Genomic DNA, 14031 nt, shown 5'->3' on the forward strand with positions numbered 1-14031 from the left:
GAGCAGGACACGTTGGAAGATCACAGTCCAAACTTTCACTAGCAAGCTCATAATAATAATAATAATAATAATAATAATAATAATAATAATTAATAATAATTGTTATTATTTTGAAGAAGAAGAGGAAGAGGAAGAAAAATGACAATAATATGATAAAATAATGACAACAACAACAATAAATCTAATAATAATTACTTAAAGGATGAGAAAGGTTTACTGCAATCAACAAAAATGCTGATTTCTAAATAAATTTATCCTGTAAAATAAATATTACAGATATTTTAATTCACGTTTTGACTGTGTTTACACATTTTTTTTAAATTGTTTTTTCAGTTTTATCAATGGGAAATTTGGTTAAAATGTGAAAATCTATGTATCAGTATAAAGACATTAGTGACATAAAATACATGAACTGTTGCTTGTTGTAAATCAGGGGTGCTAAACTCATTTTGGTCCAGGGGCAGCATTTTCTACAAAAATATCAGGGCATTTTCTCAAAACAAAATGATAGATACATAAAAAACAACAGTGTTTTAGCAAATAATTATAAAACTAATTTAAAAAAATAATCATTTAACAGACATTTATGTGGGGGCTGCACAGTGACCTAGTGTTTAGCACTTTGCCCTTGCAGCAAGAAGATCCCCGGTTCAAATCCCGGCCTGGGATCTTTCTGCATGGAGTTTGCATGCTCTCTCTGTGCATGCGTGGGTTTTCTCCGGGTACTCCGGCTTCCTCCCACAGTCCAAAAACATGCTGAGGTTAATTGGTTACTCTAAATAGTCCGTAGGTGTGAGTGTGAGTGTGATTGTGTGTCTGTATATGTAGCCCTGTGACAGACTGGTGACCTGTCCAGGGTGTCCCCTGCCTTCACCCGAGTCAGCTGGGATAGACTCCAGCACCCCCCATGACCCTAGCGAGGATAAAGCGGTGTATAGAGAATGGATGGAGACATTTATGTGTTTAGTAAACTGTAATCATGCACAGAAGTAATTATAACATCAGAGCAGAGCTGTATTTTGTACAGTAGGGGGCGCTGTCAATGTGGAAATGGTTGACTGAGGAGCAAATGAGGGCTGTAATGTGAGTAAAGAAAAAAAATAGGTTTCATTGAGATACAGCAGTTTCTCTTGGACTTACCTTGTTGAATTCAACCATCTTTCACCGAAACCCGTCAGTTTGAAACCTCAGAAACATTTTTAAAAATCTCACATTTCTTCAAATCAAGAAGAGATCTGCCATGTTATTCCATTATTTCCACTTAATGCTGCTTCATACCGTCCATCTGCTCCATCTAGAGGGAAATATTGTGGTTTTTATCTACTTTTTATTTATGTGACAGCTTTTATCAACATGTTTAAAAATGAAAATTTCCAATCTTTGTGGTTTTATTTTACATATCTCTTACTGTAGTTGCTATCAGCTCCACCAAATAGTGACTTTTCTCAATTTGTACAGTCTTTCAGATATTTTGGTCAAATTCTGAGTCTTCATGAGCCAATCTTCTGTGTTTTTGGTAAAGTTTGGTAATTTTGGACAAATACTGAGTCAAATTATGATGAAAATGACTTGATGTTTGTCTTGAAGGACAAAAGATTTACCTAAAATGATCACATTTGACCAAAGATTGGTCAATTTGTGAATCTTTCAATTTGAACTGTCAAATTTAGTAATTTTGGACAATGACTAAGTCATTATGGATAGTAATTTTTCAAGTCATTTCAGACAAATGTTGAGTTGTTTCACCAAAGATTTGGACATTTTTAGAGTCACTGTGAGTTTTGATGGAGAAAATGTTTGTAATTTTGGTCAAATTTGGTCATTTTGAACCATTACTGAGTCATTATGAACATTTTTTTAGTCTTTTAAGACAAATGTTTACTGATTTTAGGTCTTTTTCATCAATTTTTGGGTATTTTTAAAGTCATTTGGAAAAACTTTAAATAATTTTTGTCCCATAAACTTCGCACTAATTTCCCTAAATGTTCCAGTAATCCAATATTTCAGCCTACGCAGATCAATTTGTGCATCAGGACTTTTTTTTTCTCCCATTAATCAAATTTGGAGCTTTAACATTAACCTTCTGTCTCTGAATATAAAACTGCTGAGTACTTTTAGCAGTTTTCATGCTTGTAAATGAGCATTTTTCGTGCATATATCGGTACTCTTTCTTCAGTAAAGGATCTTCTTCCACCACTGTTCATGTTTGCTGGTTGAAAAATGAAACGGTTTCATTTAATGAACTGCTTTTCCAGTGAGGTAAACATGTTTATTTAAATAGTAGATATTAATACTACATAAGGGAACAGAAGCCTGTGCGTACTTTACTCCAAAAAAAAGGCCGTATTACTTTAAATATTCACTTCAGAACTAGAAAATCCTCACGATTAGCACACGATGATGGACATGAAACACAAATAAAATAAAAAATGGAATACAGATGAACTGTTATCTGTTATTGGGTACCAGATGATATGTGTTGGTTTACAGAAGGTCCAGCCTCCAGTTGGACGTTGAAGATACCAGAACAACATATTTACAGTTTCTGGTGGGAAAAGCTCACGTTAAATAGAAGATAAAGTACATTTCTGGCAGAAAGTGGTGCAAATCCTGGGTTAAACGTGGCTCCGTCATTCTGCAGTTAGTGGTTTGTTGCTAAAACTCTTCAGATTCTGGAGTACGAAGACGTTTCCTGCAGCTTTAAGTGAAAAAAACTGCTGAGTTTCAAGAGTCTGAGGAGCCTTCAGAGTCTGTTTTTGTCCATTCTGGGCTTCCGGCAGCCTTCGAACAAACACTGGATGGGCTGCAGCAGATCTGGGGTCAGTGTCGTCGGACCGGCGGCTCCAGCTTGTTGGACAGAGCCGTCAGGACCTGGTCGAACTTGGAGAACCTCAGCGCCTGCTTCTCCTCGGCTCCTCGGCTGCCCCACAGCAGCCTCATCTGGAAGTCGGTCAGGAAGATCTCCAGGATGTCAGCCTGCTCCTGGAAACCTGCAACGGAACAAACCCCGTCAGAACCAGCAGAACGTGAGTTTATGACGCGTCCAACCCTCGTTTCTCACTCTTAAATAAAGTCCTGCAGCTCTACGGAAGCAGAACAACTAAGAAGAAGGAGAAAAAAATGTCTTCTGAGTAGCATAAGGTAGAAATAACATCAGAATACGTTGAACCGGTTTTTAAAAAATTGACAATTTTGAGTGATTTTGTCCCATTTTTGAGTAACTTTGGAGAAGTTTAGTAATTTTGGACAATTATTGAGTCATTATGGACAAATGTTGAGTATTTTAAGACAAATTTTTATTGATTTTAGTCAAATTTTAAGTCCTTTTTCAGATTATTCATCACATTTTGAGTAACTTTGAGTCACTGTGGTCAAATTGTGTTTTATTGGACAAATTTTGAGTAATTTTGATTAAAGTTTGAGTATTTTTGGACAGTTTTGAATCAATGACAAATAATTTTTGAGTCTTTGACAAAATTCAGATTTTTTGTCATTTTTTGAGTTATTTTCATCAAACTGTGAGTCTCTATGGACAAACCTGCATTAATTTTGGTCAAATTTGGTCATTTTGGACAATTACTGAGTCATTCTGAACATTTTTTTAGTCGTTTAAAGCAAAATTTGAGTAATTTTGATCATAACTGGACTCCTTTAAGACAATTGTTTTCTGAATTTAGTCAAATTCACAGTAATTTTTAACATTTTCTACTAATTTCAGACAAATGTTGTGTGGTTTCATCACGTTTTGTACATTTTTAGAGTCACAGTGGTCAAACTGTAAGTTCTGATGGACAAATTTTAAATACTTTTGGTCAGATTTGGTGATCTTGGACAACTACGAAGTCATTACGGACAAATTTTTGGTTTTAAGACACAAGTTAAATCATTTTCGTTAGAATTCGTAGTGATAACGTCTAACAGTAACTAGTCCTCCTCGGAGCTCTCGTACCCTGGAGTTTGGTCTCGGCGTTGGATCGGTAGATGCCCCCCAGCTGAGCGATCGTCCTGGCCGCCCCGAGGTGGAACATCACCACGTCCACGCCGACCTCCACCGTCTCCCAGGGCTCCGGGCCGTCGCCCACCGCCACGCTCTTCTCCAGCAGCGACAGCAGAGGCAGGACGTGGGGGAAGGTGGTGTTGGACAGAGGACAGCTCTCTGGAGGACAGATGAACGTGGAATAAAACACCGGCAGGAATCACCGACGGGAGTGTTTTTCAGTGTGAAACTTACCTCGTCCGTCGTTCAGGCTCTTCATAAAGGGCCTCAGCGTTTTCTCGTAGAGGATAGCGCCCTCTGTGTGCCGCTGCCTTAACGCCGTCCAGGTCTGCTCTAGACGGGAAATCTGACAGACAGAAGAACGTCAGAAAATGAAACTGGAAGCAATGGTTTCCAGACAAAAAGCCAGATGAACCCCTGAGAAGTGATGGTTAATATTTATAATGTTAATATTAATATCTGATAGAAAGTCGATAAAACAGGTAATGATGGGACAAAGAGAAAAATAGCAACCAACAAGAGTCAGATAGCGGGTAAAGAGACAAAAAATGACCTGAAAGAGATAAATCATGACCAAAACAAAACAAACAACAACCACAAAGAGACAAACAACAACCACAAAGAGATAAACAACAACAACAGAGACAAACAACAACCACAGAGACAAACAACAACAACAGAGACAAACAACAACAACAGAGACAAACAACAACCACAGAGACAAACAACAACAACAGAGACAAACAACAACCACAGAGACAAACAACAACAACAGAGACAAACAACAACCACAAAGAGATGAACAACAACCGCAAAGAGATGAACAACAACTGCAAAGAGATGAACAACAACCGCAAAGAGATGAACAACAACCGCAAAGAGACAAACAACAACCACAGAGACAAATAACTACAGACACAAATAACAACCACAAAAATCCAAAATACAGCTGCAAAGACAAAAATACCAACTACAAAGAGACAAACAACATCCACAAAGAGACAAACAACAACCACAAAGAGACAAACAACATCCACAAAGAGACAAACAACATCCACAAAGAGATGAACAACAACCACAAAGAGACAAACAATATCCACAAAGAGATAAACAACAACCACAGAGACAAATAACTACAGACACAAATAACAACCACAAAAATCCAAATTACAGCTGCAAAGACACAAATACCAACTACAAAGAGACAAATAACAATCACAAAAATGCAAATAATGATCACAAAGAGATAAATAATGAACACAAAAAGACATAAGTGACAACCAAAACAGCGATAAAGATGAGACAAAAAGCCACTACACAAACACGTGGATGTACATAAATCCATTATTTTATGATCTGACCAAAGTGTCTAAACTAATGGAAGTAGAACAGCAGCCATTTATGGACATTTTTTCACATTAAATAGACCTTTTAAAGTTAGTCTAGCAGTGAACAGTTTACATTTTTATTATGATTTAAGTTCCAAACTTGAGTCTTAACACATTTAATCAATGGTCTTATATAATGAGAAAGCATTTCTGCTGCGTTGTCAACCTGGTCATGTCATGCTGCTAACTTTAACACAGAGGGCACCGCTGGTATCAGTAAAGTAGTAGATCTGTACAGCAGCAGCAGCCGGAGATAAGACGTCCAGTACTGTATCAGAGTTCATTACATGTGTACACAGTGGGTAAAGGGTAGTACCGCAGACTGTGTTGTAGTTCAGTGACACGTGTAAATACCTCAACTATGACCTGGTCAAGCTCAGTCACTGAACCTCGTCCCACCTAGGTTCCTGTTTGCCTCCACTATCTGCTTCCATAAAGATAGCACTGAATGAATCTCAGTCTGCTGGCGCAGCCCGATCTCACGAGGATTCGTGAAACTGTCACGTAAATTTTTGTTTCGGTTTCGTGCGCACCAACACGATTTCGTCATGTTTTTCGTGCCGCTCACAACGAAATGCACACCAATGTATTTTAAACGGCGGACTTTTCGTGCCACTCAGAACGTATTTCAAACGAATGGGTATATTATATTTTTAATGTGAAACCGTTGCGAATCCAACGCTATATTTTGCATTACATCATCCCTAACCATAACCCTAACCATAACCCGGTGGTACACTTACCAATTTGCATAGGAATTTAAAGAATGTCCAAAGGGTGCAAACGCGATTCTAAGAATGTCCGACGGCTGCAAACGCGATTACACAAACAGTATACGCCGATGGACAGCTTAGATTGTCATGAATCCGCCAGTATAAACCACTTTCAGATGTGATTACCACAGCGGGTTTCGTTGTGAGCAACACGAAAAACATTTCGTTGTGAGCGGCACCACAAACATGACGAAATCGTGTTGGTGCACACGAAACCGAAACAAAAATTTACGAGACAGTTTCACGAATCCTCGTGAAACTGGGTTGGCTGGCGTTTACCTGCGGCAGCTCCAAGGCTCTCATGACGGCAGCGAAGCCAAACATGTTGCCCATGGTGCTCTTGAGCTCGGCGGCGATCTGGATGATCTTGTGGAGCAGACCGGCTCGTTCCTCGTTAGACCCGGTGCAGCCCAGCACGTCCACCGCCAACATGATCGCCATGGTCTGGAACCTGCAGGGTTCAGATCAGGACGTTATCGGTGTTGGTTTGGTGCTAAAGGTCACACAGTTAATAAAACAAAGATCATCTGAGGCCAGTGAATGTGTCTCAGTGACTGTCGCTTAACCCTCCTGTTGTCCTCATTTACAGGCACCAAAAAATATTGTTTTCTTGTCTAAAAAAATCCAGAAATTCAGTAAAAAAAATTCCACAAATTTCAGAAAATTTGCAAAACCTTCAGGAAGAAAAATTTCAATATTTTCTTAAAAGTTCCCTTCAAAGATTTCTTTTTTAAAAATCCCCCAAATTTGGCAAGAAAATTCTTGTAAATATTTAACTAACCCTAACCCTAAAAAAAAAAAAGAGTAAAAATCTTCTAAAAAAATCCTAAAAATATCTAAAGTGATTTCACATATGTCAATGAAACTTTTAATATTCGCTAGATTTTGGTTGATTTTTTTGTGAATGTTCTTAAGAAACACTTTTAACATTTCTTTTTTCCACCAAAAAATGTTTAAAACTTTCCTAAAAAAGTTGAAAATGTGGGTATCAGAAGTTTCACTGTAAAAATATACATTAGTTTTCCACATTTTCAAACTAAAATGGGTCAATTTTGACCAACAGGATGACAAGAGGGTTAAAGACTCCTGTATCTGGTACTCCTAGATAAGAACTCCACCACAAAGACTAAAGAACAGGAATAAGTTGGGAGATGGACAGAAGAACATTTTCAAGTCTCTGAATACCTCTTGGAGTTCAGTTAAATCCATCATTAAGAAATAAAAGAAATATGGAACACAAGTAGATCTGACTAGAGCAGGACGTCTTCAAAAACTGAGAGACTGAACAAGAAATAAACTTATTAGAGAGCCACCAAGACCACTGTGATTCCTCTGAAGGAGTTACAAGAAAGAGACTAGTTATGGAGGCCACCAAGACACCAAGACACCTCTGAATGAGTTCTAAGCTTCTGTTCTTCACCAGTCAAAGCTTTATGGAGACAAAGAGAAAGACTCTGTTGGAAAAATCTGGACTAGAGTTCACCAGAAGACATGTGGAGACTCTGAAGACACCTGGAAGGAAGTTCTTTGGTCTGAGGAGACCAGGATGGAGCTTTTTGGGCATCAGTGACCAGACTAGACACTACTAAACACTGAGCATCATCACAAACACACCATCTCCACTGTGGAGCATGGTGGTGGCAGCATCATGGTGTTCCTCAGCAGCAGATCCTATAAGGCTTGTAAAGGTAGAGAGTAAATTAATGCAACAAAGTCTAGAGAAATCCTGGAGGACAACCTGATGCAGTCTGGAGAGAACTGAGACTTGGAGGAGATCAGTTTTCCATCCAGACGGTAAGTCGAAGCAAACAGACAAAGATCCTCAGAAATGGTTTGAAGACAACAAGGAGGATTAGAGTATGGACCTGAAAAGGGACGTTTGATTATCATTTGTGTTGAACTCACCTCTCCAGCAGGTCCAGTCTCAGCTGTTGTCCATGTGGCAGCGTGAGCAGCTCCATCCCAGAACTAACTCCCATCATCCTTTGAACCTCCGGAGTCACCTCCAGAATCCTGGCCACCTGAGAACCACAGACACGAAAATTATTGGACTAATATGTGTCTTTAAAACATGATGCAGCTTTTTATTTGTTTTCTTCAGTTAGCAACAACTGTATGTATGCCTTTCAAGCTTTTGGGGTCAAAACACAACATTGACATCACCACCTCAAAGTAAAGCCATTGCGCCTCCATTTAATATCGTGTTTCTGTCTGTTTTTGGCGCTGATTTAGTCTCTACAAACTTTTAAGATAATAATCTGTCTCTTTAGTTGCTCCACTTTTTGTGTTTGGTGCTGAGCAGATAGGGTTCCCTGAAAGCAGCATGTGGAAACGCTGAAACTGGAGAGACGAAAGCAAAGGAAACCATAAAGAGGCTAACGGAGCTCAAACCCTTCAGAGAGCTGCAGTTTCTGGGATTAAAAGTGCAGCTTCGTACCATGCAGTCGGCCTTGGTGATGTGTTTTGCCGCCGTCCGTGGGTCGACCTCGGCCAGCAGCTCCTTCACCCGCCGCAGGATGCCCACCTCCAGGGGTTTGTTCTCTTTGGGCATCAGCGTCGACTGGTACCTGCTGGGCCTGAAGCACGACACCGTCTCCACCACCGGGCAGACGTAAACGTTTCCGTCTTCCACCCTAAGTGGTTCAACGCCCAGTGAGGTTCCCTCCTCGGCCCGGAGCCGCTCTACGTAGCTCTGAGGGCCCGGATACAGCTCCGTGTAGCAGCTTCCATCCAGATCGGAGGTGGAGTCCTGGTCCGGTCCGTCCAGGTGCTGCTGTTGGAGGGTGCCGCTGGGGGAAGGCAGCGGTCGGCCTGTGTCCGAACGCCTGGAGGGCGACGGGGACGGAGCCACGCTGGTTGATTGGCTGCTGGAAGGACTTCTGGACTGTGGGGCTGTAGGGGAAAGAAGAAGAAGAAAAAGTATATTTGAACTGCAGCTGAAGTTCTGTTTTTTTTAAATTAATCTCATTCACAGCTTACCTTTGTGGATTTTATCAACATGAAAATATACGTCCCTTTAAACTACTACTATTGGGTCAATCCTTCTAAAATCATCCATTTTTAAAAAATAATTTCTGCCCGAATACCTTTGATCATTGACTCAAAGCACCCACATCTGTAATTATGTAGAATTTAAAGCCTGAATACAATTAAAAAGAGTGAGTTCTGTAAAAGTTCTCCCACAATACAGATGTCACAAATTATAAAAATTAGCTATGGAGACCAAAAACATGCTTTGCAGAAGGTTGGAAATATGTTTATTTGTGCTGTAAAGTTTGACTTTTGAACATAAATACACAGATTTTTGATGTGATTATTCACTAACTGTATTTTTTTCCAGTATGACAGTTTGTCACAGATTTTTTAAAGTAGCAGGTACACATTTTTCTTATGTATCACCACCCCACTTTTGTTTAAATTGAATACAATTTGATCTTTTATTATCATTTATTATTCAGCAATGTTGATTTAGGTATACATCTTGCCTATCACAGCTTTAATGAGTCATTTTTTAAAAGTTGAAATCATTTTAGTAACAGTCAGATTGTCTCATTGCACCGTCACCTCAGCGTATTTGTTCTCTTATGTAATTCATTTGTCTTATAAAATCAGCCAACGAAGGTATGGAGTCCATGTGGCAGCGCACTGTTGGGTTCCACACTGCGATTACCCTTAACTTGCAGTCACACTATCAAAAAACTTATCAGTGAAACTGTAATAGAGGAGGCTGACATTACTATGTGAAGGGCCATGGTATGACTCATGTAAAAAGGTGCTACTTCAGTACATATGTATTTAAGTCCTGCTTCCTCAGCATCGACACCCTCCAGTTGGATACTCTGCAGAGACGACGACTGGACGTCAAACTACGAGCTCAGTCTGAAGACCTGTCGGCTGGAGGCTCACGGTAAGTTCACAAATGAGAGTCCAGGAGTTTTAGAAGCAGAAACTGTGACGAGGCTGCCGGTGTTTGAAGATAAACAACTTTTTCCTGAAGCCTGTTATTGAGCTCGACAAAAAACATACTGTAGTTAACTGGTAACTCTGAATTGTCCGTCAGTGTGAATGTGAGTGTGATTATTTGTCTCTATATGCGACCCTGTGATAGACTGGTGACCTGTCCAGGTCCTTTGCCCCAAGTCAGCTGGGAAGGACTCCAGTCCACCCATGACCCTAATGAGGACTAAACAGTGCAAAGAGAATGGATGGATGGACTTTGTGCAGTTTACTGCAGTTGCTAAACTCAAATTTGCCATAGATGTTTGTTTGCAACAGTTTTGAATCTTTTTTAACCACTAAAAATGCCACAAAACGCACACATTTATCATCATTATTAGCGGTAGTCGCAGTTTAAAGCTGAAGAAATTGTTCTTTGGCTCAAACAACAGCACGAGTCCTTGGCTGAATATTTTATGATTCCACTTCTTGCTAATTCACAGTGTGACAAACTTCAACCCTCCTAAATACATAAATCTCAAATACATAAAGTTTACAGCAACAACAACAGCTCAGGACTAATGTCCACTGGGCTCAATTTGTGTCAACGCACCAGTTCATCAAAATATGCCTCCTCAAATTGTGCTCAACAAAAGATCAGGTTCAGGTTTGTGCAAATACTGATCAAATGAAAAATATCTTGATCAGCCTGAATCATTCAGATTAGTTCACTAGCGAAAATGAGACTGAAGTGAAAAAGAAAGATATAATTGTAGTACAACATGGATCTTTCACCTTCATTGACCCCTCTGACCTTCACATGTGCTTCCTCGTAGAAAATGCACAATTGTGGCTTCCCCATTAAATGAAATAGCTCCATGAATCTCAAAGGTGTAGGAAGATTCCTACTGGATCAAATGTACGAGTACGATAATTCATTCAATGGGCTAATCACATTGGAAAGAAGTGGGTTGTGCCAAATATGACACTATGAGTTTGTTATGCAAGTGTTTCACATGGTAGGTAATTACCGGAAGAATGACCAAGACCTCAAACAAGGTGATTTTGTACCAGGAAGGAGGGGGATTTTCTGCGAAAAAGACAATTTCCTTTTGAGCTTTATAATTTTATTTAAAAAGTTAATTAACAAACCCAATATGAGTTCTTTAACAAGCTGCCAAAGTTGACAAATGACTCCAATTTCCAATGGCTCAATCATTGCCCTGACTAAATCCTTAGGCTCTCGGTGCACAATGAGACATATCTGAGAGGATTGCTCATTGTTTGTTGGGCTGATGAACATTCTTTAACTCAAGTCCCGAGTTGAGAAGAGATCTAACATCCTGACATGTCTCTTTCAGAAATGCACCGACCTATCTTGGTGGTGCTTGCAGCGCTGCTCTGCTCTGCAGCTTTGGTGAATGGAGGGAAGGTCTTGGTGTTCCCTGTAGATGGAAGTCATTGGCTCAACATGAACGTCATCGTCGAGGAACTTCACTCCAGAGGTCATGAAGTCACCGTGATGCGCCCGTCAGACACCTGGTACATCAAGGCAGATTCCCCTCACTACAAGTCCATCACGCTGAATGCTGCAGGTGGTTTCGATCATGACAATTTTGGCCAATTTGTAAAGAGAACGGTGGAGATGCGACGGCAAGGAGCGTCATTTTGGACTCGTATGGCTCTGGAGATTGACTTGATGAAAGAATCAAACAAGATCCACAGGATGGTGCTTCTAATGATGGAGGAAATGTTTGCTGATGACAAACTGATGCAGAGCCTCCGCGATACCAAGTATGATTTGGTCCTGACGGACCCTGCGATCGGTGGAGGAGTTCTTCTGGCTCACCGTTTGGGTCTTCCACTCGTCTTTAATGTGAGATGGACGATTCAGGGTGAAGGGCATCAAGTAATCGCACCTACTCCACTATCCTACGTCCCTGTAACCGGGTCAGAGTTGACTGACAAGATGACTTTCACCGAGCGGGTCAAGAACATGCTGATCTATGTTTTCACGAATTTACAGATTTGGTACATGGTAGACCCAAATTACACCCCGTTCGTCCATCGTTACTTCGGTCCGGATGTCCACTATATGGAGCTGTTCCAGTCAGCCGACATCTGGCTCATGAGGAATGACTTCACCTTCGAGTGGCCACGACCCACCATGCCCAACGTCGTCTACATGTCGGGATTCCAGTGTAAACCCGCCAAGTCCCTGCCCAAAGAACTGGAGGATTTCGTTCAGAGTTCTGGTGAACACGGAGTCATCGTGATGACACTGGGGACCTTGGTGGAAAAACTTCCAGAGGACATCACAGAGGACATCGCTGCTGCCTTCGCACAGCTTCCCCAGAAGGTGATCTGGAGGCACAAAGGCAAAAGACCGTCCACGCTGGGAAACAACACCTTAATGTTGGAATGGTTGCCCCAGAACGACCTCCTGGGTCACCCCAAAACCAGGGTGTTCGTGGCCCACGGAGGCACCAACGGCATGCAGGAGGCCATCTACCACGGCGTCCCCCTGGTGGGACTGCCGCTCATGTTCGACCAATCTGAAAACTTCTTCAGGATGAAAGCCAGAGGTGTGGCCAAAGTCCTGGACTTGGCGACGGTGAACAGAGACAACTTCCTGGAGGCGCTGAAGGAGGTCCTGTACCAACCGTCCTACAGGGAGAAGATGAAGGTTCTGTCCAGCCTGCACCGAGATCAGCCCATGAAGCCACTGGACCGGGCCATGTTCTGGATCGAGTTCGTCATGAGACACAAAGGAGCGGCCCACCTAAGGACAGAGTCTTACAAGATGTCCACGATCCAGTACCACTCCATCGATGTGGCGGCATTTCTGCTGGCAGTTGTTTTGTTCATATTTGCTGTTTTTATTGCTGCAGTCAAGTTTGTCTGGCGAAGGTTATTTGGCCGAAACAAAGTCAAAAAGGAATGATATATAAATATTTCACACAAATTTGAAATATATATATATATATATATATATATATATATATATATATATATATATATATATATATATTTCAAATTTTGAATGCAAATAGTTCTGACATTTTCTGAAGACCAAATCTAAACAAATCAGCTGAATCAGCAGGATCTCAAATCTGTGAATGTGAAAATACAATCTGGTGAGAGGTGCAATCTCCAGGGAAACAAATCGGGAAGTTTTATGGAATAATTTTGTAGCAGTGCTCTTTCTACTGCTGTAAACTACTGCACATTTTGTAAAAGAACAAATTACTTTTTTTGAAACTACAAATTTTTGATTTTAATATGAACTATAGTTTTAGGCATTGTTCGTACAGTGAATGTAAATATTTCTTTCGTGCTATACATTGTCTAGAATTCAACAAAATAATTAAAATAATGACATTTACTAGTTCTTTATTAACTTAATTGTTCTTTTTAATAACAGGCAAATACATTTTTTAAAAATTAATATAAATACAGTAGTCAGAACTTTATGGTCACACATTGTAAATTAATATCAATCAATACATTTTTTTCTTGTGATTTACTAGATATTATCTGCACTTTAACACAACAAGATTAAAGGTTAAAAAAATTGAACAAAAAATGCCACAGAATCATTTTCATAACAATCAGATTGTATTATCGGACCGTCACCTCTGCAAAATTGTTTACATAAGGAATTTATTTGTCTCATTAAGTCCGCCAACGAGGTTATGGAGTTTATGTGTCAGTTCACTGTTTGGTTAAACGCTGCAATCATCTTTAACATCCAATCACACAATAAAAAACGAACATCTTATCAGTGGAAGTGTAACAATGTCAGAGGTTGACTTTACTGTGTGAAGGCTGACGATATGATTCATGTTGTAAACTGGTGCTATAATAAAAAATCAGATTTTTGCTCACATTTCTTTTAAATTTTTGTGTTTTCTCCCTTTTTATTGTCACTTTATTT

At 40.1% G+C, this 14031-nt stretch overlaps 2 protein-coding genes across 4 annotated transcripts in view; both read left to right on the top strand.

The window, feature by feature from the left end:
- Positions 1-9993: 9993 nt before the first annotated feature.
- Positions 9994-14031, top strand: part of LOC110972556 (UDP-glucuronosyltransferase 2B31-like) — a 55979-nt gene continuing 51941 nt past the window's right edge. The window contains exon 1 of one of the 3 annotated variants that reach the window (XM_051950787.1): positions 9994-10065. The gene's annotated coding sequence lies outside the window, so the exon portion shown is untranslated. The remainder of the gene's footprint in view (positions 10066-14031) is intronic. The other 2 variants (XM_051950788.1, XM_051950786.1) reach the window with 2 other exon arrangements.
- LOC127534767 (UDP-glucuronosyltransferase 2C1-like) lies at positions 11458-13093 on the top strand. The gene has a single exon (XM_051950803.1). It carries the CDS (start codon positions 11458-11460, stop codon positions 13036-13038), a length of 1581 nt encoding a protein of 526 aa, XP_051806763.1. The 3' UTR covers positions 13039-13093.

The sequence above is a fragment of the Acanthochromis polyacanthus genome, chromosome 7 (assembly GCF_021347895.1).
Source record: "Acanthochromis polyacanthus isolate Apoly-LR-REF ecotype Palm Island chromosome 7, KAUST_Apoly_ChrSc, whole genome shotgun sequence".
NCBI classification, from domain to species: domain Eukaryota; kingdom Metazoa; phylum Chordata; class Actinopteri; family Pomacentridae; genus Acanthochromis; species Acanthochromis polyacanthus.

Excerpts from the sequence above, each read along its gene's own strand:
- LOC127534767 (XM_051950803.1), top strand. The coding sequence starts at position 11,458 with ATGCACCGACCTATCTTGGTGGTGCTTGCAGCGCTGCTCTGCTCTGCA.